The 27,649-nt window shown below is 51.1% G+C and overlaps 1 protein-coding gene across 1 annotated transcript; it reads right to left on the bottom strand.

Moving 5' to 3' along the window:
• Positions 1-28: 28 nt before the first annotated feature.
• On the bottom strand, positions 29-27,649 carry Poldip3 (DNA polymerase delta interacting protein 3). Its single transcript, XM_004845462.4, has 9 exons — positions 27,467-27,649; positions 13,140-13,530; positions 12,697-12,783; positions 10,821-10,916; positions 7,524-7,703; positions 7,067-7,144; positions 4,581-4,710; positions 2,630-2,696; positions 29-1,593 (listed from the first exon to the last, which is right to left on the bottom strand). Exons 1-9 carry the CDS (start codon positions 27,523-27,525, stop codon positions 1,416-1,418), a joined length of 1,266 nt encoding a protein of 421 aa, XP_004845519.1. The 5' UTR covers positions 27,526-27,649; the 3' UTR covers positions 29-1,415.

Raw genomic sequence — 27,649 nt, 5'->3', positions numbered from 1 at the left:
AATCTATGAAGAAGTCACAGCTCAAAGGTAGGAATAACAAATGTTTATTCAGAAATGGATAATACACAAGTCACCTTTGCCCCTTAACGCTGCCTCCTCGCCTTCTGAACAGAACACAGGTGAGCAATGCAGGGGAGGCGAGGATGACACAGGGCTGCCCATGGCTTCCTTTCCAGTGGCCAAGGTGACATCCTGTAGGACAGGGCAGGCAGACAGGTGCCATCCTCTCGGTGGACCATTTGGCCAGGAGCTTGCTGAGCAGAGCCTGCTTGCAGGGGAGGGAGGGGATGGGAGGGCGGAGCGCACAGGCAGGGTGTGCACATCACTACTTGAACCCAAGGCCCAGCAGGGCTCCAACTGTCCCCAGTACACAAGAAGCCAGGTCCCAGGGCCTTCCAGGTAGGTCTCTTGGGCCAGGAGGGTGAAGCAGGAGAAATGTCTGTCCCTCCGGAAGGGGTAGGAGAAAAGCAGCACTCGCTCAGGAACGACAAAGGAAGCCACCAGGCCCCTTTGCTGAGTTCCCTGGTATGGGCAGCCTCAGCCTGAGCACAGAAAACGAGGGCAAACTGGATCCTGCCTGCTTGGCAGATGCAAGGCTCAGGCAGCAGGCTCCCCTCCTTCCCAGGCTCGTGCCCCTCAAAGCACGCACTACTAGTTCTAGGTGGCTCCCAGAACCTGCTCCTAACCTGCTACAGACAGCCCTGCCAGCTGGAGTCCTTTCTAGGGCACTGACACCACGTCCTGCAGTCCTGTGGGTAGGCCTGCCCACCTGCTCCTCACCTCCCATTTCCCCACAGCCAAGTGACAGATGGGTCACTCACAACAGTGGCGACAGTGCCCCCGGCGGCAGCTGAATGGACACATACTGCTGGCATCCCTGGCTCTGTCCTGCAGACAACCATGGGCTGGAAAGGCAGAGCCAGGAACAAAGCAGCATCTCCCTGCAGAGTGCCCACAGAGCCACAGCACTGTGGAGTGCAAGGCTGTGGTGAGGGGACAAGGCTGTGACCCTAGGGCCACTGCCACCAAGCAGGTGGCTGCTGAGCTAGTGTCACTGTTCCCAAGCTGCCCCAGCCCTATCAGGCCAGCCCCAGGCCCGAGTAGCAGCGTCTCACATAGTCCTGCCCCGCACAAAGCTGCCCAGGCAAGTGAGCACACTGCTTCCAGGTCAGCAGCCAGCTCGGGGTGGAGGGCAGGGTCACCCCAAGAAACACACCCTGCCCAGGGGGTGACAGGTGGAAGGGAAGGACATACTAAGGGAAATGTGCAAACACAGACACAACACAGAAGGGTGGGTCCCATCCATCGAGGAAGCTCGATCCTGGCAACCCTTCCCAGGCCAGGGGCTGCAGTTCAATGCCCACCGAGGAACAGGGCCGCCCTCCTCTGCCCTGCTCCGAGCTGCCCTGCCCTGCTCACAGTTTGATTTTGAACTCTGTGGGCTGTGTGGTCACAGAGGCCCCGGAGGACTTGAAGAGCGCCTTCAGGATGGTGTCTGGGTCCACTTCGGCAGGTGGGTTGGCAGAGGAGGCCGAGTTCAGCCTCCGAGGCAGCTCGCTGTCCTTCTTCACCAAGGGGCTGTCACTCAGCCGCCTGTGCAGGGCAAGAAGAGAAACCTTGTCAGGGGCCAGGGCCAAGGAGGGGACCCTGTACTCCGGGTACCCGCTGAGAGCTGGGCACTGGGCATGAGGCCCTCACTTCATCCTACAGCAATCCTGTTGTTTTCCTTACTTACTGCTAAGAAAACTGCGACCCAGCCTGCTGTGCTCAGAGATCTAAGTTTAGGAAACACTGTTGTTTCCCTCCAGGATGGGAACATACATTAGCGCGTCAGACAAGTGAGTCAGCTCTGGTTAGCCCAAGAGCCCCAAACTTACCAGTCATAAAACCCTAAAAACCAAGTTTTTCCAGTGTTAGGAACTGAACGAGACCTTGCACATACGTGATAGCCAAGTACCCTGCCACTGAATGACATTCCCAGCCCTGAAAATCGTTTTTGAGAAGTATGAGCATAGTGGCACACGCCTGTAATCCCAGCACTCAGGAGGCTGAGGCAGGAGGATCGCCGCAAGTTTGAGGCCAGCCTGGGCTACATAGTGAGTTTACTATACAGGGAGACTCTGTCTCAAAAAACAAAACAAACCATTTTTAAAACCCAATGTGCTACTAGAACACACTTAAGAACTAAATCCCATGACTCACTAACCAGGTCCAAGTCTGAGTCTTCCTAAACCTCCAAGCCCATCTCTCCAGGCTGCCCTGCACTGCCCTCGTATCTGCCTCCATGTCTCAAGGCGTCCCAGCAGCCTCAGCATTTGATGCCTCCTGGACTCCAATGAGCCCTCAGTAGCAGCGAGCACAACTGCGCCATGTGCAGTGTGTGCAACAAGCTTGGAGATGCACACAGCGGGGCAGGGCTGCACACAGCAGCCGGCTCTCCCCTGGCTCGCAGTGATCTCAAAACCACAGGAGGATGAGGAAGACAGTGCCAGCCTCTGTCGGGCCAGCCCTTGGGCAGGAAGGGTCCTGGCTGAACACTTGTCAGCAGCACAGAGCAGAGGGAACAAAGCTGTGACACAGAGTCAGCGAGTAGACAAGCCCCGTCCCTGTGCCCAGCCCTGGGACTTACAGCAGGATGGGCTGGTCTGAGGTGATCACGTTGCCATTCATGTGGAGGTTGCATTTCATAGGCTGCCCTGAAACACCAGAGGAAGAAAAGGCATGGTCACAACACTTCTGCTCCTCACACAGAAGAAGAGAGGGCCCCTCTGTTCCCTAGGTCAACACTGTGGTGTGGACACGGCCTTCCCCACAGGTCCGGGTGTGGAGAGCTCCATCTCCAGGTGAATGCTGAGAAGCAGGCGCCTTCATGAGGTGACCTGGCCAGGCCACCACCTTAGGGCAGGCAGGTGAGGTGACTATGGCTCCCAGGGGGCCTAGCTGCTCTCCAGCTGTTTTGCCACATGGTGCCTTCCACAGGTGCTCCTGTCACAATGCCATCCGCCATGATGAAACCAAGGTAAACTTGGATAAATGCTCTATATTTTCCCTTTTTTGAGACAATCTTGCTACTATACAGTGCCCAGGCTGTAGTCTGAAGCAGAACTGCAGTGCTGCCTACAGCTGTCTATGACAGACACCTTGCTCTTGAAGAGAGGTGAAAACTAAAAAGATGAAGGAAGATATATCACACAACAGCCATGCTAAGAAAGCCAGAGCAGCTACACTAAGGAAAGACAAGTAGACTTAGTTGCAAAAGCCAGGCATGGTAGTGCATGCCTGTAATCCCAAGCACCCAGGAGGCTGAGGCCAGCCTGGGCTACATAGTGAGTTTAAGGACAGCCTGAACTACATAGTGAGACTCTGTCTCAAAAAACCAAAAAGAAAAAGTCTTGCAAGAAACAAAAAGGGGGGGAGGCACTTTCAACTGGTAAAAGGCCAAATCCTTAGGAAAAAAAGAATTATAACACAAACCCAAGTAAAAACAGAGCCTCAAATACACAAAATACATGAGCCAAAATAAACCTCCTTTTCTTAAAAAAAAATCCACAAAATAAAACCCAAGATAAATGAAGTGAGATGTATATAATAACAATGGCTGAAAATTTTGATACTTTCTGTAAAATGACTAGAACCATCAGGCAGACCGAGAATGAACCAAAAGACAGATGATGACACTGTACTCGCCACACACAGGTGGCATCACAGAGCACTCCACCCAGGGCAGCAGAGCACACACTCCCCTTCCTGCCAAGGAGACTTTGGGAAATTCATAAATATACAGGAGTTAAACAATCCTAAACAACACAGTCAAACCAAGAGGGAAATTAGGAAACACTATGATATGAACAGAAACAGACACCACACATCAAAACCTACGGAAGGCAGCTGGGGTAGCAGCATAAGCTTGAATGCCTGCTACTCAGGAGGCCAAGGCAAGAGGATGGCAAGTTCAAGCCAAGTTCTGAGAGGAGGCAACTTAGTGAGACCCTGCCTCAAAATTTAAAAAGCGAAGAGGGTATAGCTCAGTGTGAGGGCCCTCATCAAGCCCAATACCACAGAAAGAAGGGAGGGAGGGAGGGAGGGTCAACACCATTCATCATCTGGGAGAACATATGAAAATACTAGCTGGCTGTTTCCCTCAGTCTCTGTTCCCCACTGCAGCCCAGGCCCCGGCCCATAGCAGACATACAATAAAGCTGGAAGAACCAGTAAGCCAAAAAGGCTGCGGAGCCCGTCCTCTCCAGGCCTGAGAGGAGCAGAGGCCACCCAGGAGCATAATTAAACGAGGCTCCCACCATCAAAGACATCTAGGAGGGAGGCAGCAGCGCCTGGCTTCCCTGGCCAGACGCCTCAGAGAGCCTTCCACAGGGAAATGGGCTTCGCCTTCTTGCTGGGCAAGTACACGCTCCACCTGCCTCAGAGACTGGGACCCTCGCCTGGTCCTGGTGTGCAGGAGGCCATGGAAGGGTGGCCATCCCAGGACACTCTCCACCACTCACAGGAAGCTGCCTGAGAGGCCCACAGCCTGCTGCCCGCATGGGAGGAGAAGGCAAGGTGGCCGCTTTCCCCCGACTTACCATCCAGACAGCGGTTGTTGTATTTCTTATATGCAGTGATGGCATCATCCTTCTTTACAAAGACCACTTCTGCCACCCCAGGATGAACCAGCCGTGCTCTCTTGAGGGCTCCGCACACACAGAAAAGCTCCTGCAAAGAACAGGGACGGGCTGAGGGGATTTCCTGCTGCTGCCCCTCACTACCCACAGGCTGTGTGTGCCATGCTGGGTGCCCGAGACCTTAGGCAGGGTCCTTTTCAGCTCAGAGTCCTGAGACACTCAGGCGCCACCCCAGGCCAGGTCCAAGCCAGCTTGCAATGGCAGTGAGAAGGGCACCTGAGCGTACAAGCCTTGGGTGCTTGTGACCTCCCACTGGGTCAGCACCAGAGCTCTCAGTGCACTCTCAGGAGGGTCATGGTTAGGGAATGTCTCCCCCCAGAGCTCCATCCTGAGCATGGATGTGCAGGCTCACCTAGGACAGGTGCTTAAACATCACCCGGGAATCCTTCAGAACTACGAGTGGCCAATGGTCTTGACAAGTGGATTCAAGAGTTTCCCAGGATACAGACTGAGTGCTGACTAGGGAGTGTCCTAGCAAACTGCGACAGCTGGTCACACTAAGTCAGACATGGGGGTCTGGGCCCAGGGATTCTGCCTTCTAGTGCTGTGAGCATTTGTACGTTTAACCTCTCTGAACTGTCTCTTCTGAGAATGCGGCCTGCTCGAGCCTCCTCCCAGGGTCGTTGGGAAGCTCACCGAGGTCATTTCTAAGGCATGCTCTGTACATGCTGTCATCACCGCTGCTCTGACAGGGAGACCATGACCGAGAGAAATCCTGCGGAGGTGTGTTAGCACTCACTGTTCTCATCTGCACCCTCCTCACATGGCTATCGTGAGGACAAAAAGGCTTGTGAAAAAGCTCTTGAAATCTGTTTTTTACAATAAAGGGGAAAGTGTTACATATCAAAGCCAAGGTGTAGGATACTAGATGTGTTCCCAACTTCATTACTACTGCATTGTTTTTATATTCTTTGTAGTACTGGGCACTGAATCCAGGGCCCTGTGCGTCCTAGGCAAGCCCTGTACCTCCCCCTAGCCCTTCTGAGCTTTTTCTGAAACAGGGTCTCACTATGTTGCCCAGGCTGGCCTCGAACTTGCAATCCTGACTCCACCCCCCAAGAAGCTGGGGTTACAGCCTGGGTCACCATATGCAGCTCTGTTGTTCTTTTACAGTTACCTACTTGGGTAGAAGAGCAGTAATTTAGTGTGATTATTACTGAGTTTTCTGGGTGGTGACCATTGCAGGTCTCTTCAAAGCCCCTTCACACGAAGTCCCTGGCACACAGGAAGTGCTCAGTGAGTGCCAGCTGTTACTACCTTCTCACTCTGGCGGCCCAGGCTGGCCTTGAGCTCACTATGGCTCACTCAGCCTCTCAGGTAAGTGAGGTTACAGGTGCACACTGCCACACCCACCACTGCTTTTGAAACCTGGAAAAGCTGCTCTTCAGCACGTTCCAGGCATCCCCAAGAGCAGGATGTGCATCCTGACCATCAGGCCTGCTCGGTTCCAGTCCTCACTCAGAGCTCACGTACTTCAGTGAGGACTGACAGGCACCATGGCCAGCACAGGTGCTCCTGGAACCCAACTGCCAAAGCTGTCCCAGCTATGCTCATTTCATGATCTGACCGCTCAAAGGGTGCCTGGATTTCTACACACCTGGGGAAAATGAGGTTGAAAAGGAAATCCAGCTAACTCCAGACCCCACTTTCCAGGGGGTAAAACAGAATGCACCAAGAAGGCAACCCATTAGGATTTTCTAACATGGGTCACCACACCACACTCAAGGCAGCAGGAAGTGCAGAGAACGGGGAAACACTCGCTACTGGATGCTGCACAGCAGACTGAAGGAGACTACATGGGACCCACAAGGCCACAGACACCGTGACACAAGATCCAGGGGAGGGAGGCGGCTTTGGTCTGAAGGGTGCAGGAGAACTGGGCCTGGTGCTGCACACCTGTAATCCCAGCACTCTGAGAGGCTGAGGCAAGAGGACTGCAAGTTCAAGCCCAGCCTGGGCAACTTAGCAAGACTCTTGTCTCAAACAATAAAAAAAGGCTAGTGCTGGGGCTCAGAGCAGAGGCTTTATCTCAGCTCACTCCCCAGTACCACATACACACACACAGGGAATTTTGGCACACACCAGGCAGAGAATGCCTTCGTGTCTACTCCCCAGTAAAAGCCCTGGGCAAGGAAGCCTCGGTCCCTGTGCCACTGATGCTGGAGGAACAGTGCGCAGCCTGGGTGACTCCACTGGTGCCCCATGAGGGCCGTGCCTCTTCCTTTGGCCGGCACGAGCCTATCCTTGTGCTATAATGAACCTCAGCCCCCATCATGGACACATGCCAGTGCTGTGAGCTCCGGCAATCATCAAACTGCCAGTAGTCCCGGGCTCCTGTGCCACTAGAGCAGTTTAAGACATAAAATCCCGCACGCCACAGTACTCACAACAATGTCCTCCTCGGTGACTCGAGGGTGTAGATTATTCACAGTCATCTTGGTACCTTCCAAGGGGCTGAGGACAGGCTGCACAGACAAGAGCATGAGCAGGAGTGGAAGGGTGGGGTACACACACAGACCTCACCCCAGCTCCAGAGCCCATCACCACCAGGCCCATGGACCCTAGGGTCCCCACACCCCCACCTGTGCCAAAGGAACGAGGGTGCTCCCTACACAGCAGGCCCTGCAGGCCCCAGCCAGCTCAGCGGTTTGCTTGCCTTCCCAGCTTGAGGGGGCAGGAGATGCCCTTCCCTCATGGCTCCAGAAAACCCTCACTGTGCTACTACACATGGTGATGGCAGTCTGGGTTTGCTCATCTGTAAATGAGTGGCAATACCTACTCATAGGGACGTTTCGAGGACCCACTGGGGTGCATACAGCACACCGACCACCCAACACTGCTCACCTCAGCAGGTGGCAGCTCTTTGGGGGGTTCCTCCTTGTTCACCAGCGTCCGGGACATGTTGGTCAAGGCTTTTGTTCGGACAGAGGCAGGGAGAGCAGGAGCAGTGTAGGCATCGTTCTGAACCACTTTGGTGAGAGGGAGGGCCTTGGACACAGAGAGCTTGGAACTGCTCAGCCCAGCCTGCAGAGCCAGAAAGGAAGCTGAGAGGCCAGAGCCCCAACTCATCTGAAACACAGGCCCAAGGGGCTGACAAGCATCTAAGTGGGTGAATTCTTGACCTCTCAGCCCGAGTTCATTAGAGTCGGAAGCAAAAAAGGTTGCCACTGCCAGGAACATCTGCTGAGGAGGGACAGAACAGCATGCGGCCTAAACACATGCTCACAGCAGCCGTTTTGGTGCCCTGATGAAAACTTACCCACATCGTTCAGGCTTTCCAAACCCCCTACCATCTATGCTGGTCAGGAGGCCAAAGCCCAAGGCCAGGTTCATTCTTAGACAGGCTCTTCTCACAATGGCTTACCCCAGCTCCAGGCTGGCTGGGCACAGGAAGTCGCTCTTTTTTTTTTTTTTTCTTTTTCCTTAGGAGTATTCCTTTATTACCAAAACTTTAGGTTGAATTTAAAAAACAAGAACATAAATATGACCATTTCCCAGGTGGATTCCTATATGTTTATGACAGTAAAGATAAAAGCAGATGTAAATCACCAGCTAACTATGCTGTCTTTGAAATGCTGTGGATTATACTGACTCTGATGTACCATACAGTTTGTCTTACCTTCAAATATCTATCACTTGTGTGATTCAGAGATGGGCACCTTCCTTTCAATATAGTTTCTAACATGATTTGAAATTCTAAGTTCACTGCCCCCTGATTCAACCACAACTGAATATTCCACTATCCTGCATGTTGAAAACATAGGAAAAAATGGATCATTTCTGTTAAATAGGAAGTCACTCTTAAGATGGCCCCAACCCTCAGCTCCCTGGTGCCTGATCTTGACACACAGAGGCATCACGCAGTCCTGGGCTTCTCGGTGGCAGGCATACCAGGGACATGCCAGTGGAGCTGGCACATGGAGATCACCAGACACAGTCCCTACCCAAGCCGGGGAAGTAGTCCCGTGCACACATAACTCCCTCATGCTAAGGTGTCTGGGATGAGACGCAGGACAGACTTGGCAGGTGGCCTTGGTGATGTAGGCACTGAACTAGGCCAAAGGGAGGGACCCAGCAGCCAGAGAGGCACCGGAGAGGGCCAGTACACCAGGATCGGCCAATCCCCATGAAGCATCTCCCCGTGCCAAGTTCCACATTTCAAGCCACTTTCTGCATCTCAAGGGCCAGGACAAGGTCATGGTTTATCACAGCCCCCAGAGACACACTACTTTGGCTCAACAACTAGATTTGTTGGTAAGCTGGGTGATGAGTGGGTTTCCTGGAGTTCTCTCTGCCTGCTTCCTTATCCATAAGTGGATGGTGCCCATCAGCCGGGGGAGTGAATCCTCAGCAAGTTAACAGACTACTCTGTCAACAGGGGCTGCCATCACCAAGCCAGCCATAGTTCCCGTGCTGGAGACCCCAGGCCCCTAATTACTGCAAAGGCGTGGTGCCTGCATAGAGACAAAGCGGCAGCACACAGCTTCTCACAGCACTCTAAGAGCTTAATGGGTAACCAGGAGGGGGGCCCACTCAGGATGAAGACCAAAACCAGTCTTCAGGCCGCTGAAGATAAAACAGGAGGTGCCTGCCTGGAGGAGCTGGCAGGAACCATAGGCCTTCCTGCTGTGCTCAGCTGTACCGAGCCCCAAAGTGATACAGGAAGAAGATCAGCACCCTAATCGCAAGTTTTCCCCACAAAGCTGCACCTGCAGGAGCCCACGGGTCAGGTAGGACTTATTATTCCTGCAAATCTCACCCAGAAAACCCCAAATCAAAGAGCCAGCCAAAACTTCAGACCATGGAGTGCCAGGGAGCAGGCTCAATGTCCTGCCACAGAGAAAAGGAAACTGGGTTCCTTCTCATGAGATTGTCCTGGCTTTAGTTTTGCTGTCCCCTCCAAAACTGATGCTAAATCTAATTTCCACAGAATAGTATTAAGAGGTAGCACCTTTAAGAATTGTTTTAGTTCTGCTGCCTGCCTTTCAAGCACAAAGTCCCGAGTTCGACACCCGGTACCAAAACAAAAAAAAAGAATTGTTTTGGACACCAGAACACTGCCCCTGTGAATGGATTAAGACTGTTATGATACATTATTGGGGCGGGGAGCAGGTACTGGGGATCAAACTTGGGACCTTGCACTTGTGAGGCAGGCGCCAGAAACACTGAGCTAAATCCCCGGCCCATGGATTAAGGCTGTTACTGCAGGAGTTGGGTAGGAATCTCAGGTGTGGGCTGCTTATGGAAGGACGAGTTCACCAATTTTGGTCTCTCCCATGCTTGTCATTCTGCCATGCTATCCCCAAGTGAGGCCTTCCCAGACAGTCCCGATGACTGGACTTCTGGCCTCCACTCTGCACACACAGCAGCTTGTGGTGCTGTTACAGCAGTGGAAAATGCTCCAAAACATGTTTCCCTCGTGTGTCTAAAGCACAGCCCCTGGGAGCTGCAGCCCAGCATGGTGCTCACTGTGGGACCCTGTTGGGAGCAATGCTACATAATTCTAGGGAAAAATCATTTGAGTAGGCCTAGTTCTCCTGCCTACAGCCCAGCTAGGACCTTCCAGACATAATTGCATTTTGGCCTCCGGTCACAACTGAGACCTCAGTGATTCCCGCCCCCCCCCCATGTTGTAATCTCCAGGACAAGACCACACCTGCCGGAGAGGCCAGGGAGGAACCAAATCTTCATCTGCATAGTTCCTCATTGTTCTTAGATTTCCACTGCCCCCAGCCTTTTGTTACACCTTGTTTATCCCAATGTGAAGTACTGAACTCTATATTTCACTTGTTACTTTTGTTTCCCCATGTACTGAATAAAAGGTGCTGCAAGCTAGGGGGGCTTTGTCTTTGCTGCCCAGAGCAGCACTGGTCAGACCCAAAGCTCAGCTTCTTCTCAGTCTCATTTGTCTACCTTTCCTGTCATTCGCCGTGTGCTGCCGTGGCTCACAGGAGACTAGGACTTACTGCAGAGGTTCTGGTAACGTCCCCTTCCCCTGTTCCCTACAGGACCTATGTGAGACCAAAGGCTGGACCGGTTGCAGCTCTGAAGTCTCACAGCCAAAATCACTGAAAGGCCCTGTTCACTCTCCACAACCTCTCCCACCCCAGGTGCAAGGGAAGGAAAAGGAAACCATCGTACCACATGGTGGAGAAAGCTGCCAGAGGCTGCAAACTTCATCTGCTTAGAAGGGATGGGTGCTGTCACCTCCTCGTCCTCATCCAGGTCGTATAAATTCTGGGAAGAAAGGAACACATGCTAACTTGGCCTGTAGGCCATAGCACAACAGGGAACAGTTGCTGAGGGAGGGATGGGGAGGAAGTGGGCACAGGGGTGGGGCATCTGGGGCTCAAGTTCTCTCAGAGTTAAAGCACCACAGGGCCGGGGATTTAGCTCAGTGGTGCCACCGCCTACCTTGCAAGTGCAAGGTCCTGAGTTCGATCCCTGGTACCAAAAAAAAAAAAAAAAAAAAAAAAGTACCACAGCTTGCAGGCACTTTCTGTAAGTGGGCAGCTCCCATCAAGAGTCTGAAATGCATTTAGAGCCACGTGTCACATCATGACAAGGATGTGTACCTAGGAGCTGTCTGGGCCGTGTGAACGCCGGAATGCACGTACATGAGCATGGAAGGCACAGCAATGACACCTCAGCTGTGTGTGTAGACCGCTGTGCAAGTGCCCGCCACCAACTCAAACGTCATTGCTCTATCTTCTTCAGCTTGGAGAGGCCCCCCTAGGTAATTCTGCCTGCCAACCCCAGAAAGAGTTTCATCCCCAAAGACATCCACGGCAGAAAGACTTTTAACAGTGAAAATGACAGGAGAAAAACTGGAATGTCACTCAAGGGACTGTACAGCTACTAGTGATGTTTACAGTAAATGTAAAACATCAGAAAGGTTAAGTTAAAAATAAAAATACAAATTTAAAAAGTAGCACTAACTTGGGTAAGAAGATAACCAAAAGCAGGGGATGATGACATACGCCTTTAATCCAAGCCACTCTATGAGGCTGAGGCAGGAAGATCACAGGTTCAAAGCTAGCCTGGACAGCTTAGCAAGACTCTCGTCTCAAAATTTTAAAAGGGGATGGGGAGTTGGGGTGGGCTAGAGATGTAAGTTAATGCAAAGGCTCTGAATTTAATCCCAAGAGCCCAAACAAAACAAGTCAAACCCCCAAAATCTTGGATGGTACTAGGGCAAAATTTCAACAATGGCTGGCTTTGGAGAACCAGAGCAAGAAGGACTTTTTTTTCCTTTTCTTGTGGTGCTATAGATTGAACCCAGGTCCTTCCACTGAGCTGAACCCCAACCTTTTTTGAAATTTTGAGAGAGGGTCTGATTAAGTTGCCCAGGCCGGGCTTATACCTGGGATCTTCCTGCCTCATCCTCCCAGAATGCTGGTATTATAGGTGTGTGCCACCATGCTCAGTTACTTTCTTCATATTTTTGCAAATTTTCTATATCAAATACGTGTAACTCTTAAAATAAAAAATACTCAGGGGTAGTGGTATAGTATTTCATACCTCAAAATCAAAAGGGCTGCAGATGTAGATCAGTGGAAGAGCAAGCACTCCTGGGTTCACTCCCCAGTACTGGAAAAACATTTAATTTGCCTGTCTCTTATACTGCGCCCCCCGCCCCCCATTAAAAAGTTTCTTCTAGGGCCAAGGATTTAGCTCAGTGGTTCCACTGCCTGCCCTGCAAGTACAAGGCCCCAAGTTTGATCCCCGGTGTAAAAAAAAAAAAAGTTTCTTCTTAAAACTCAAACTGCAGGGTGGGGATTTAGCTCAGTGGTTCTGGCTCCCGCCTCACAAGCGCAAGTTCCTGAGTTCAATCCCCGGTACCAAAAAAAAAAAAAAGGTCAAACTGCAAAAAGTCAAATGTAATTTCTCCTCTACCCCTCAGAAGTGGAGTCTTGGGCCAGGTCTAACACCTGCGTGCCCTGTCTGTCTCTCTGTCTCTCTCTCTCTCTCTCTCTCTCTCTCTCTCACACACACACATACACACACATTCACGTACCTGTTTGGCCTGGTGGTTGTTGACAACGTTGATTCTCATTCCAGCAGGATGGGCATGCAGGGGCACTGTGGCCTTCTGCTGTGGAACCTGGAAACACAGTGGTCACCAGTCTGCCCAGGGCTCATGCACATGAACCACACTGGCCATGCAGTGTGGGCATCCACTACGTGGGACTGGACAGCACCGTCAGCCCAAGCCCACATGGCTCGGCTCAGTCAGGGTCCCACTACCCACACTGCTGCCCCTCTCCCCTGGGGTAGGGACTGGGGAGGGTGGCCATGGCACTGACCAGCAGCCAGATCTGACCCTTACAAACCGCTGTACCAACACCTGGGAGAATTTCACTTTGCCCAAACCATCCTGCCTACACCCCACAGCTTCCCGCCTGATCCTCGTGCCTTTCTTCCTGTCCTGCTGGGGACACACACCCCAGCCAGCCCTACCTGGATGGTCTTGGTGAGCTTCAAGGCAGGGGTCACAGTCCCCACGGGCAGGGTTGGGTAGGTGGCAGGTGCGGTCCTCTTCAGACTGATCTTCTCACGGGCGTCGGCCACTTGCCGAGGCTTCTGTGGCACTGTGGTCTGCTGCTTCCGGGAGTTCAGCATCTCCCTGGCGTCCTGCACTTTCCCTTTGATCCGAAACCGGGCATCTTTCTGCAAAAGCTTCTCCCGGGCATCCTTGACTCCCAACTTGAGGCGGGCATCTGCCAGGCCAATCTTTTGCCGTGCATCAAACCTCTGCTGAAAGGTGGGGGTGCGTGCTGGCTGGCCGAGAAGGCTGTGCTGGACCCCAACTCGAGAGCGAACACCTCCCAGGCCCGGCCTGGTGTTGAGCCTGCAGATGGAAACTGCAACAGTGAGCAACTCGGGCAAGGACAGAGGTCCCACAGAGGCCAGGGACCCTGGGAATGGGGCTGTCTTAGTTACTCTTCTCTTGTTGCTGAGACAAAATACCCGACACCCAAAGTTAAAGAGGAAAAGGTTTCTTTAAATTTTTTTATTCCATTCCCCCCTTTAAGCCCCTCCCCTCTCTATGTACAAAAACTGTTTCCATTCTTTTCCTTCTATTTTCACTTTTTTTCTTGTCCCTTCCTTCTTTTCTCCTTGCCTCCTCCCTTGTTCCCCTTCCCATTTGGACACTTTCTTCACATTTCCCAACATCCATTATATATGAGTCCTTATTTCCACATTCAGTTTCTCACACCTGAGAAACAATGAGGTATTTAAATATGTGTGTCTGATTTATTTTACTTAAGAGTACGGTCTCATTCTGCCGCCTGCCTCGAAAGCGCAAGGATCTGAGTTCGATCCCCAGTACCAAAAAACAACAACAACAACAACAAAAACTGTATGGTCTCAAGGTCCATCCATCTAGCTATAAATGTCTGAAGCTCATCCTTCTTTATGGCTGAGTAGTACTCCACTGTATAAAAAAACCACATCTTCTTTATCCACTCGTCAGGCATTTAGACTGTTTCCAAGATTTAGCTATTACAAACTGTGCTGCTATAAACCTGAGTGTGCATATATAGCTGTGGTAGGATGCTTTTAATTCTTTTTTTTTTTTGTACCGGGGATCGAACTTGGGACCCTTGTGCTTGTGGGGCAGGCGCCAGAACCACTGGGCTAAATCCCCAGCCCTGCTTTTAATTCTTTTGGGAAGATACCAAGAAGAGGAATAGCTGGGTCAAATGGAACCTCTAGTTTTAGTTTTTTGAGAAAGCTCCACACTGATTTCCACAGTAGTTGCACCAGTCTACACTCCCACCAACAGTGGAGAAGGGTTCTTCTTTCCCCACAGCCCTTCCAGTATTTGTTATTAGTTGATTTCTTGATCACAGCCATTCTTTCTGGAGTGAGATGGAGTCTCAGCGTTGTTTTAATTTGCATCTCTCGAATGATCAGTGATGTTGAACATTTTCTCATATATTTATTTGCCATTTCTAATTCTTCATTTGAGAAGTTTTTTAAATTTCAGATTCCCATTTTTGCAATGGGTCTTTAAATTCGGGGAATCTGATTTTTTTGAGTTCTTTATATACTCTAGACCTTTATCTGAATAGCTGGTAAAAAAATTTGGGTTGTCTCTTCACTCTGTTGGTGGTTTCTCTTGCTGTGCAAAACTTATTAAGATAAGGTCCCAGTTGTTGATTCTTTTTAGTATTTCCCGTGGGTTCTGGGTTTTATTCATGAAGTCTTTGCCTACTCCTGTGTCCTCAAGCATTCTACCTATTCCCTCTTCCAGCAGATTTAGTGTTTCTGTTTTAATATTTAGATCTTTGATCCATTTAGATTTGAGGTTAGTGCATGATGAAAGATATGGGTCTAGTTTTGAACTTCAGCATGTGGAGACCCAGTTTTTCCAGCACCATTTATTAAAGAGGCTATCTTTCTTCCAGTGAAGGTGTTTGGCTCCTTTGTCAAAGATAAGGTGGCTGAGTGTGTCTGGAGTTGTTCTGCATCTTCTAGTCTGTTCCACTGATCCTCAGGCTTGTTCTTTTGCCAGTACCATGCTGTTTTTATCACATTACCTTTGTAGTATAATTTCAGGTCAGGGATTGTGATACCCCCTGCTGGAAAAGGTTTATTTAGCTCACAGTCTGTAGATGTTTCAGTTCATAGTTGGCTGGCTCCAAGGCAGAGTGGCACATTGTAGAGGAGAAACAATTCATGGCACAAACAAGGTAGCAAAGGCAACAAGAGATCTTAACAGCATCTTTCTGCCCCTTTTATGTTATCCAGACTACTCAGGGCAGGTAGCACTCACACCCTTAATCCTAGTCCCCTTGACCCTAGCATTGCACCATGGATCAGTTCCACCCTCACATACCCTAGATCCAGCCACTTCTGAAACAGCCCCACCTATGACTGCATGAGGCTTTGGGGAGACATCTGGACACAGCCCTAACAGGGACACATCTAGAAGGACCGAGGGCTGCTCCTCCACACAGCTGAGCAAACTACCAACCCTACTTGAAGACATCTTCCGTTTACCTGTTCTGTGGTTTTAACTTCGTGTCACAAAATTCACCATGATCGGCAGTAACATCGCAAGAATGTCAAGAAGTGAAACAAACTTAACCCCAAAATATCGCCACCTAGAGAAGAGTAACCTACTTCCAAAGCTCTTCTGCGCAGCTCTCAGCACTCGAGGGGAGCACCTGTTTCACAGGGGCAGCAGCAGGCCTGAGGGTTACAAGACCAACACAGGGTCCCCCAACACAGGCAGACACCACCTACTGGGCTGGGACCAAGGGAGCCACATGTGGTCTCACTTAGGGCCAGGGGACTAACACAGAATAAAGTACAGTTAGAAAAGAAAAATAGAATTGCTGTGCAATAACAGAAATGTCAAATTTCAGAAACTGTTAAAATTGGAAATGAAGGGGCCAGGGATTTCGCTCAGTGGTTCCGCCACCTGCCTTGCAAGCAGGAGGTCCAGAGTTCCATTCCCGGTAGCAAAAAAAAAAAAAAAAAAAAAAAAAAGGAAACAAATCAAGCTCCCTTACACAGGCCCCTGTCACTGGCCTTCAGTAGCTTCAGCGTGAACAGAAGGCCCTTCCTTGTGTGACACCGGGTCTGTGCTCTGTGAGCTTCTCCTGGCTGAGCCACTTGCAAGGCCTCTCTACACTGGCCCCTATAAACAGCGGCTCCTGCACCAGGTGCCCTGCCTGGGGACTTCTAGGTTACTGTCGCCTCTGTGCTCATCATGACATATGATAGTTTCCTTGCTTTCTCTCCCTCAAGCCCTGGCCGGGGAGAGAAGGACAGAATGACATTCATTCCTTTATCAGGGCTCAGCCCCACCCTCTTTGGACCAGAGATCGAACTCAGGACCTTACCCTTGCCAGGCAGATGCTGTCCCATTGAGCTTCATCCCTGGTCCTCAGACCCCGGCCCCTTTTATTAAACGACAGTTTTGCTATGTACCCCAGGCTGGCATGGAACTCTTAATCCTCCTGCCTCAGCTTCCCTAGTGCCACCACACCCAGGTAGGGACCAGTACCCTTTAAGTGGTATTGTTATAACTTCTTAAATATATAGCTGTCCAAATCCAAAAACTGGTGGGAATACTTGGACCTTTTTTTTTTTTTTTTTTTTTTTTTTTTTTGCAGTACTGGGGATTACCAGGGCAATTCCCAGCCCTTTTTTTTTTTTGTACCAGGGATCGAACTTGGGACCTTGCGCTTGAGAGGCAGACGCCGGAACCACTGAGCATTTATATCCCCGGCCCCAATTCCCAGCTCTTTTTAAAATTCTGACACAGGGTCTCAACTAAGTTGCCCAAGCTCGGCTCCAACTTGTCCTCCTCCTGCCTCAGCTTCCCAGAGTGCTGGGATTGCAGGTATGCACCACCATGCCCAGCTGACATGTGCATTTTCAGCTACACAGCCCATCCTGGATGTATGTCAGTTTCTCTGACCTAGTGTTAGAATGTGAACTCTACTGAATAAACAAGTTCCTCTACTGTGTCCCAATCCACGGCCGGCCTCTTTCCCAAAGGCACTGCTCACACTAGCCAAGTCCCTGGGTCCTCCAGCCACAGTCTTCCTCCAGTGATCAGAAGGAGATCACCCACCTGGCCCTCTGCTAACAACAGCAGAAGCACACTTCAAGGTGGTGCAACCTAGGACCCACAAAAGTAAACCTGGGGCCAGGGATTTATTTAGCTTAGTGGTTCTGCTGCCTACACCTTGTAAGTGCAAGGTCCTGAGTTTGATCTCCGGTACCAAAAAAAAAAAAAAGCAAACCTGGACCTTCATCCCAACAGCCTTCAATAATGTAAAACACTTGCTGCAGACCACGCCAATAACACCCTGAGTGCTGTCCTCCCAACTCCTATGCTGAACCCTAATCCTGACAGATGTATCAGGAGGTGGTGTCCGAGAGGTGATTAGCTGGTGAAGGTGGGGCCTTCATCAATGGGATCTGGTCCACACAGAGAGGCCTGGAGGCTCCCTGGTCCTCTCCCACCACATGAGGACACAGGGAAAGCTGACCTAGAATCAAGAAGCGCCCCTCACCAGACAGCACCTGCAGCACCTTGATCCTGGGCTTCCCAGCACCAAGGGAAATAAACCCGTCGTTTATAAACCAGGCAACCCAAACAGACCTAACCAGACACCGATGTGCGGTGCCAACTTCCTCCTTGGGAAATAGCAACTTCAAGACTGACTTTGCAATGGGTTCACAAAAGAATGGGGTAGAAGAGGCAGAGAGATTACAGAAGCAATCACAGGAGGTTTAAGGTGGAGGGGCTGCCTGTTCAACCCTGCTGTATTTTAAAGACCAAGAGAAGCTGGGTATGGTGGTGGCCCAAGGCTGTAATCTCAGTCCTCTGGGAGGCCAAGGCAGGAGGATCACAAGTTCAAGCCCAACCTGGGCAATGCAGCAAGACATCCCCCCCGCCCCCCCGCCAAAAGGACTGGGGATGCAGCTAAGTCCAAAGGCCCTGAGTTCATTCCCAAGAATGAACACACACATACAGACATAGACACACACACACGGACACCTGGAAATGGTAAGCATCCAAGAAAGCAGAACCCCAGGGATGGGATGTGGAGGGGGCCAACATACACAATGAGGGAGAGAAAACAGCTGTGCAGCAGATGGTGCCCACCTCTCCTGGGCTGGGCTACCCAAGGCTTTGTGGTCCATGGCCTACAAAGCCATGAGGCACAGTTGGAGCTACCCAGAAACCTGCAGCTGCTCTGAGGGGTCCTTGGTGGGAGTGGAGGCCCTACCTTCATACCAGGTGCCCCCTCTGGCCTTTTAAAAAACCTATAAATTTTCTCACACCTGCTGGTGATGCCTATTCAAGAAAAACAACTATGGCTATGGGCTCAGACAAGAGCTGCTACTGAAATCCTCCTCATATTATGGGGAAAGGATTTTGTTTTTCAGTACTGGAGACTGAATCGAAGGCTTCTGCAACGAGCAGCATTCCCAGCCCTTTTCTTATTTTGAGGTAGGATCTAGGTCACTAGTTGCTGAGGGTGAGCTCAAACTTGCAATCCTCCTGCCTCAGCCTCTCAGAGTGCTGGGATTAACAGGCATGTGCCACCACACCCAACAGGAAAAGGATTTTCATCAACAACTGCCATCCAGAGCCACAAGAAACCAGAGCTAATGGAAAGCATCTGTCGAGATGGGGCACTTCCACGATGGTGTAGCTGCAGGCTGCTCACCTGGCAAATACCACCAATCACAGGCTTTGGGCCAGGCCAAGTTACCAAAAGGTGAGGGGAGAGTACCTGTCTCCAGGTGCTCTAAGTAGAGGTGAGAGCCTGGCCTAGGAGAGGAGGGCACAAAGCCCATGGGGACACCACAAGCACCTGGACACCTAGAGGGCTGTTGCCCATGGTGTCTGGGAGGGCAGGTGACAAAGGGACTGCAGGTCCTCCACTCCCCGGGCTCTCCCCATCCCCCACCCAGCAAAACCTCCCTGCTGCCCTGGTCTGATGCAGTACTCCCAGGGCCCTCAGCTCTCTGCACGCAGCTACTCTTAGGGCCCCTGCAGCGCTCACCATCATCACCTTTGTGCAAACCTGCACGTGCCTCCAGACTGGAGCTCCTCAGGCCCAACCCCATCACCCCTGCAACACCCCCGCAGAGAAACCCACTCTCTTTTCAGGTTCACAGTCTCGGCTGAGCTGCAGCACCTCCACCCCTCACAGAGGAGCCAAACTGCAGAGCTGGACACAGCTGGGATGGCCTTGGTGCCACTGGCGCTGCCCACAACAGACTCCCAGCTCCCTCCGTCTCACTCTGTGCCCCAGAGAAACAGGCCTCACTGAGCACCTGCTGCTCTGGGAGGACCCCAGCTCCAAACGCCCCTCCCATGGAAAGGGGGCACTCAGGGAGCCAGGGCACAGGCCACCCTGGTCTGACCCCCAGGTTGGATCTCACCAGCTCAGAGGAGAGATCAGACCCTGACTCCCCTGCAGGAGCTTCAGGAGAGGCCCTGGAGGAGAGGGTCTCTGACTGAGAGACCAACACAAAGGGAACCAGCCTGGACACACGACACAACTGGGGGCGCTGTACAACTCTGGCATCCATGTGCAGTGGGGTCAGACACACACCACCCGAAGCTGATGCTTTCCCAAGACTAATTTCATCTGTCTCTCCAAATCCTATCTCCTCCCATTAGCAGGGTACCCCTCACTACACCCCAGGATTCCAGACATTTATAACCAAGGGAGGTGAAACCATCTTATCCTTTGGGAGGCTGAAGCAGGAGAATCACTGCAAGTTCAAGGCCAGCCTGGGCTACATAGTGAGACCCTGTCTCAAAAGAAGCAAAAAACAAATCAACAAAAAGAAATCAAGTTACTCAATTTTGCCAATCACTCAAACAATAAAACATTACCACCAAGAAGAAAAAAAAGGGTCAGGCGTGGTGGTGCACATCTGTAACCCCAGCACTCTGGAGAGGCAGGCGACGGAACCACTGAGCTAAATCCCTGGCCCTCCTAGTAGATATTTTATTTTTGTTTTGTTTTTGTTTTTTGGTACTGGGGATCAAACTCGGGACCTTGTGGTTGTGAGGCAGGTGGCCGAACCACTGAGCTAAATCCCCGGCCCAATCCCAGCACTCTGGAGGGTGAGACAGGAGGGTCACCATGAGTTTGAGGCCAGCTTGGAATACTTGGTGAGTTCAAGGTCAGCCTGAACTACATAGCGAGACCCTGTCCCAAAAAACCAACCCCCCCCCAAAAGGATACCAATTAAAAGCAACTATTTTAAATAAAAAGAGATTCTTAAAAACAAATTTCATAACTTTGAACAGAGAATGGAAAAAGGGCAAGTTCGAGTTTTCTGGTTCATTCCAATTCCATAGGGAAAACCCCTGCACATAAAGGGCAGGAGAGGAGGGATTTTGGGCCTGTGCAGCCTCATCTTCTTCAGATTCCTCAGCCCTTCCTTCCCTGGCCACCAGCACCAGCCGTCTGAAGTGCACCTCGGACGCTGAGTGTTCAGACTGCACTGAGGTCTGCATTAACAGGCAATGCTGCTCTGGCCATGGAAGAGGCAACTTGCTACCAGGATTATGACAGGCTTTGTAAACAATGAGGGGCTGGGCATAGCTCAGGGGTAGAGCACTTGCCTGGTGTTCCAGGCCTTGGGTTCCCTGGGTTCAATCGCCAGCTCTCGCAAAAACAAAAAATTACGAAAAATGTTGAGTATTTAAAACAGGTTGAAAATTTTTTTTGTTTATTTTTGTGAGACAGGGTTTGCTGTTTATTTGAGGCTGGCCTGCAACTCACTATGTAGCCTTCCTGCCTCAGCTTCCCAAGTGCTGAGATTACAGGTGTATGCCACCATGGGCAGCTCAGGTTGACAAACTTTAACACATATCTGCTTTAAACTTCACAACAACCCTGTGAATATGGTAGTAGCCCATGTTTTTTCAAACAGAGAGAGGTGAGTGGCGAAGCCCAACCGGCCTCCAATGCTGCCTGACAAAGTTCCAGCTGGGGGAAAGAAAGGGTGGAACACATCGAACCCTCATGTTTTATTTTTTCTTGCCATAATGTTTATAATTGTTACTCTGATCACAGGAGTCATTGTGTTTGTGACTAACAACAAACTCTCCATGAGGCAAATTGGTAATGATATACTGAAATCTGATCTGGCTCACAAGTCCCAAATTCCAGTTTCTCTTAGTTCTATTGCCACATCCACTCCTAAAGAAACCTCTAAAACCCCCTCTGTTTCCCCCAATACTATGACTCCCCCTCTTATTGCTGACATTCTTTTTACTAAAGGGGTCTTACGAAGAGATTGAAAGGACAGACTTTAGATGTAAGAAATAGTGGAAAATGGGAAAAAGAAAGAACGTTAAGACAGGTAAATGCATTAAGGAGGCAAGTTACTCAATATTTCTCAAAGTGCTGTAAATATCTCCTGCTCATAGACTATGAACCCAAATGACATTTAGTTAAGATGAATAGAGGTATAGAAAAATAGAGAGCTAATAGCAAACTATATTAACCATTGTTCAGTTTCTCAAGGGCCAGCTGGTGACCACAAGTTTGACACTTAGTTGATTAAATCTTGCTTGTACCCCCGCTGATATAAAGATTTTGATTAAGTTACTTTCTGTTCTGTTTAGGTGTGGGTAAATAAGGGGACAATTGTAATTTTTAAATATGTATTCATGATGAAACAGCTTAGAGGAACTGTACTTTGTTTAGCAAAAAATAACCTTTACTTCAATAGAAATTGCTAAGGCAACTTAAAATATAAACATGCTCCGCCCAATGCCTCCCAGCTATTGCTTAAAGATATAAAAATAAATCAGACCCTGAGATTTCTCAGAGGGAACCTGAACATTGCTTGTGAAGGTTCTTTTCTCATCACTGGCCCAGGACATCTCCCTTTCCCACCCTACATCGACTGCACATCGACTGCAGCTGGTCTGCGGCAGGTGAGATTCAAGATTACCCCAGGATCACAAAGTACTTATAATGGTCAAGAGTGGATCAAACTTCATTGCATCTACTTCAAACACCAATCAATTAACCATGGGTCAGAAGTAGAGACTAGAAAGTGACGAACCAAAGCTAGGTAATTTTCTGTTAGTAAGACCTAGTTCCCAGTGGGACAAGTCCTAGAACTCCAGTCAGCCCAGGGACAAAGCACACTCTCCAGTGACCAGAGGGTGAGCGTGCACACCACAGACGCCAGCAGGGTGAGCACCAGGCCTGTTTGGTAGGACCACGGAGTCGCGCTGGCACTTCAGTCAGTCACACCACACCTACAAGGATTCATTAAGGGTTGTTTGTTTTTGTTTTTTTGGTACTGGGGATCGAACTCGGGTCCTTACACTTGCACAGCAGGTGGCAAAACCACTGAGCCGGCCCTGTTTGTTTTTTGAGACAGGGTCTAACGCTATGCAGTTCAGGCTGGCCTTGAACTCACTATGTAGCCCAGGCTGGCCTCAAACTTGCATTGATCCTCCTGCCTCAGCCTCCCAAGTGCTGGGATAACAGGGAATCATTCTGAGAAATGTGTGTGCTGCACAAACTCAGACAGGCTCGGCATTACTAGATGCCACGATCCTAGGGGACCAGCCTTCTTGGACATGGCCTGGCTTCCTGAACAGCCTCTAAGGAGCATTTGCAGGAAAGAGGGCTGGGAGCTAGGGGTGGAGCTGCTCCTGGTGGGAGTGCATTCGGCTCCCTGGTTACGCCCCGCCCGTTCTTTCAACTCCTTTCTCTAGCAGATTTAGGGGGCTTCAATGTTCAGGCTTTTTATAATCACAGCTCTCTTCCTGCAGGAAAATACAGCTATTCATCTCAGCAGGCAGCAGTACCAGTTATATGGCAGGCATTAGTCATCAGGAATTTTTCAAATAAACACTCCTGCTAGGGGCAGGTCTTTAAAACATAGAGTCAATTATGCTCCCCTCCAGCCTAGGGGCTCCCAGGCTCCTACAGAACCCACCCCTGGGGAGTCCCCAGTCTCACTCCCCACTCCAAGGAGTACAGATGACCCCCAGCACACTCTGCACTTCTGGCCTGGGTAAATGTTTGGCGCGAGTGCGCGTGCGTGCAGGAGGTTTTGAGCAAGTGTTTTAACTGTCCCACCTTGGCCAACAAGGTCAACAGTGCAACTCTGCAACTTCTTCCAAGTCCTCCTGACTTACTCCACGGGTCCCAGGGAAAGTCCCACAGCCACCAGGAGAACAACACCTCACACACTGGGCCATGGGCTCTCTTCCTATCCTCCCCCAGGGAACGCAGCGCGGCCTCACCCACCTGGCTGCGAGGTGGGCAGGGCTGTGGCTGGCTCCAGACAGAGGCCTAGCCCCCAAAAGATCAGGCCCAGGAAGGGGGGCACAGATTATATAAAATGAACTTTAACCCATGGTGGTCTCTAGAAGGTGTATGTGTGCTGTGGTCATTTCACAAGGAGAGATCATAATTCAGATCATTGCTAAGGTGCAACTCTGAATTGGGTGCTTTAAAGACACGAAGAAAACCAAGATGGAGGGCCTGGGATCTGGCTCAGTGGTTCTGCCGCCTGCCTTGCAAGCGGAAGGACCGGAGTTTGATCCCCAGTACCCCCCAAAAAAGAAAGAAAACCAAGATGCAAGGACACCATCTCTTTCCCCAAGAGTCCTGTGCAGATCTTTCATTTAAAACCCAGCTCCTGGGCCGGGGATTTAGCTCAGTGGTTCCGCCACCTACCTCGAAAGCACAAGGTCCCAAGTTCGATCCCCAGTACCAAAAAGAAAAAAACAAACACCCCAGTTCTTCCCTCAAACTTACCTGTACATTCAAGCTTATCTCAACAAGGAAACATGCAATGGGCTCGGAGTCTAGAGCCTTGGCCCCAACAAGCAGGCTTGCTCACTCCCACCCCTGCAGCTCCACAGACTCCCCAGGGGGGGCACCTGGCCTGGCCCTGAGCCCAGCCAGAGGCAGCAGCCAGCCTCCTCCAGCACCTGGATGGCCTGAGCAAAGCGAGGACTGCCTTGGCCGCTTAGTCAGGGGTCTCCCATAGCAGAAGCCAGAGGTGGCATGGGGGGTGGTGCAGGTGGTGCCCAGTGCTCCCCAGGGTGGCGGCAGGGGGGGTGGGGACCTGCAGGTCTCTCATGCCTGAGGTCACCAGAGAAGTTCTGAGAGTGGAGAAGGACATGTCACCACGGCCTGGAATAAGTGCTGCTTAAACCACCCTTCCCATTCTGGGTTTCCCAGTAAGCAAGGAACTTCCAGTGGTGAATGGAGGCCTAGTTCAGGATAATGATGATCCTTTCCTGGCCTACACGGCATTAGGAACACAGGGCGGTGGACACAGGGCGGCAAGGCGCAGCTGCTCAAGAAAACAAGCACATTGAAAAAGAAAGAAAACAAGCACATTTCCTGATACTGTCCCTGTCCAAGTGACCACACGGGGGGGATGAGGCTATTTACACTTCCACAGGCTCCACCTTTTGCTGTTTCCATTAGGAGGAGCAAAGAACCTGTCTGGACAGAAATGTAGAAGAGCCTACAACAGAGTTTTGGGGGGTTTTTGTGGGTTTTTTTGGTAACAGGGATTGAACTCGGGTCCTTAGCCTTGCACAGCAGATGGCGAAACCACTGAGCTAAATCCCCGGCTCAACAATGGAGTTCTTCCTGGGACGATCACAAAACATTAAGACCAGAGCTCCCAGAGTGGGGACATCTCCCAGGAAGTGTGCAAAACAATGTATTTTCTGTAGGAAATGACATTTGCTCACTGCAGTTTGCTCAGAATCCTCACGTGCCTTCACATGGAGCTCTACTTTTTCTCTCTGCTGACTGTGAAAGTGAACTCAATGGAGCTTCCAGGAGATTTAACCCCAACAGTGTGTTGTCCAGTTTCTTCCACACTAATTGTCCAACCCTCTTCACACAACAGCAAAGCAGTGCTCTCACACAGAAATTGGGTCATGGTACTCATTTAAAAAAACCTTGGCTGGGCTGGGGATTTAGCCCAGTGGTTCAGTCGCCTCCCTCAAAAGCACAAGGTCCCGAGTTCAATCCCCAGTACCAAAAAAAAAAAAAAAAAGAAAAGAAAAAAACCTTTGCTATTGAGCACTCAAGTACCTGCCAAGCTCTTTCCAGAGCATTCGCTGCAGGCACATTACTTCCCAGAGTCCTGTGCAGCAGGTGCTTCCCAGGTTTTACACAAAAGGAGAGAGAGGCAATTCCTGCAGACCAGGTGGAAAGCCAGAAAGCAGGGGCCTGAACCCTGGCCATCTGTCTCCTCCTTCTGTAGTCTGCTCCTGGGGACCTCGAGCTTCTCTTACTGCAAGGAAAGGTGCGTAGCAACTGCCAGCACTTGCTGAACACTTAGTGTGTGGTACAATCTTTAAAACACACCTTCGAAGACCTGACACGAACACCATTATAACACAAGGGAGGACACTGTCCCGCTCAGAAGTCACCTGGCCAGGGTCACAGAACCTAATAGGCCAATGAAAGACCCATATCTGCCTGGCAGCACAGTCCCCTTTCTTCCTGAGGCTCCATACCCTATCCCTGCAGCCTCACCAAGCCCAGAACAAGACTACACACACTGAGGCCTATGGACCATCGCACAGAACAGAACCAGGGGAACCGATCCCAGAAGCGGGACCTAGGAAGCAGCTCACTCTGCCATCGAGGAAGGGACCTCTGGATTCAGAAGCACCCCAGGACCCAGCACCAAGGGACTGAAGGGAAGACATAGCTGAGGAAACAGAACTAGCACTGCTACCACCAGAAGCCAGGTCAAACTGCCGGCTGCTGAATTACATGGCTGCTGAATTACACGACGGCAGCAAATGCAGTGGGGATGCTTGACCCAGGGGGTGGGCCCTTTCAGACAAGAATTTTCCAGCCTAGAGCTGGGGATTTAGCTCAGTGGTTCCACCACCTGCCTTGCAAGAACAAGGTCCAGAGTTTGATCCCTGGTACCAAAAAAAAAAAAAAAGAATTTTCTAGCCATAGGCTCGAGTAGATATTAATAAACATCTAGTGAGTGAATGAATGCCTGAGAAAAACGGTATTTAACATCCCCACAGCCTGGCTGTTTACAAAGACATCCAACTTATCCAATGTGTGTTGGAAAACTACTGGCCAAATTCCCACTCCATACAGGTACACTTAGCTCAGAAACTTGAAAATAGCTAATACTACCTAAAAGTCTAGAGACCCTACAGAGGGCCGGGGATTTAGCTCAGTGGTTCCACTGCCTGCCTTGCAAGCACAAGGACCCGAGTTCGAAGGACCCGAATTCGATCCCTAGTACCAAAAAAAAAAAGAAAAAAAAAAAAAAAGAGAGCCTGCAGAATACATATTCGAATCACTCCCATGTCCTCCCCAGCAGCTCCAGGGCACTCATTCTGAGGAAAGTCCCCAGCTTCCCTTGCCTGAGACCAACTCACAGAAGTAGAAGGCACAGACAGCTCTCTGCGTCCTGGAGCAAGCCATTCTGCCACTCCCAGCCTTGAATTTCCCATTTATAAAATGGGAGTACCATTAGGAGCCAGCGCCTGTAATCCCAGCACTGGGGTGACTGAGACAAGAGAATCACTGCGAGTTCGAGGCCAGCATGGACTACACAGAGAGACCCTGTCTCAAAAATAAGCAAATGAGGGGCCAGGGATTTAGCTCAGTGGTTCCACCGCCTGCCTAGCAAGCGAAAGGTCCCAAGTTCGATCCCCGGTACCAAATAAAGAAAGAAAGAAAGAAAGAATATATAGTTAGCAGACAGGATTGTGAAAAGGCTGATACATCTGAGAGCGAGAAAACTTCAAACGTTGCACAAAGAGGGGGATGGCCAACAGCCAGCTTGGAAAGGACGACGGGCGCAGGATTTGGTGTTTAAAGCTCTAGGTCGGAGTCTCAGTTCGACACGGTCTGGGCATTCACTTCTCCGCAAACTTCAGCTGTCCCAACTCCGACACGAGCGCAGACCAGGCGGCGCCGGGATCCCGGAGAGGAGGGGGTGGTGCCCCGGAACCCCGGCACGCGGGCCTCTGGCAGTCCCTCCTCCGCCAGCCCCCTCCGCGTCCGCCCCATCCCCACCCCCGCGTCCCTCGGCCGCCCCAGCAACGGCACCTCGGGCAGAAGGTGGGCAGCTGGGCGCTCGCGGCGGCGGCGGCGGCGGCGGCGGCGACCGGGCCAATGAGGAAAGTGGCTCAAGCAGGGGGCGGGTGCAGACGGCCCTCGAGTCGCGCCAGGGCTGCTCCCCCCTCCGCCCGAACCCCGCTAGGCCGCAGACCCCGAGCCCCGAAGAAAGAAAACGCTACCCACCGCCCTTTCGTCGCCACTCCGCGTTTCCGGATGAGCTCATCCAGAGAGATGTCCGCCATCTTACACCGCCGAGCCACCCGAGAGCAGCTTAGACGCCTGAAGCCCGCGATCCCACCCCCTCGGCCGCTACAGAGCGACGAGCTACTTCCGGCGTCCGGCCAACCACTCTCGCGACAATTTAAA

The sequence above is a fragment of the Heterocephalus glaber genome, unplaced genomic scaffold (assembly GCF_053883595.1).
Source record: "Heterocephalus glaber isolate CG9 unplaced genomic scaffold, H.glaber_assembly_v1.0 deba00001444, whole genome shotgun sequence".
Lineage (NCBI taxonomy): Eukaryota > Metazoa > Chordata > Mammalia > Rodentia > Bathyergidae > Heterocephalus > Heterocephalus glaber.
Note: the sequence above shows the minus strand (reverse complement) of the source record. Positions and strands in the feature narration are given on the sequence as shown.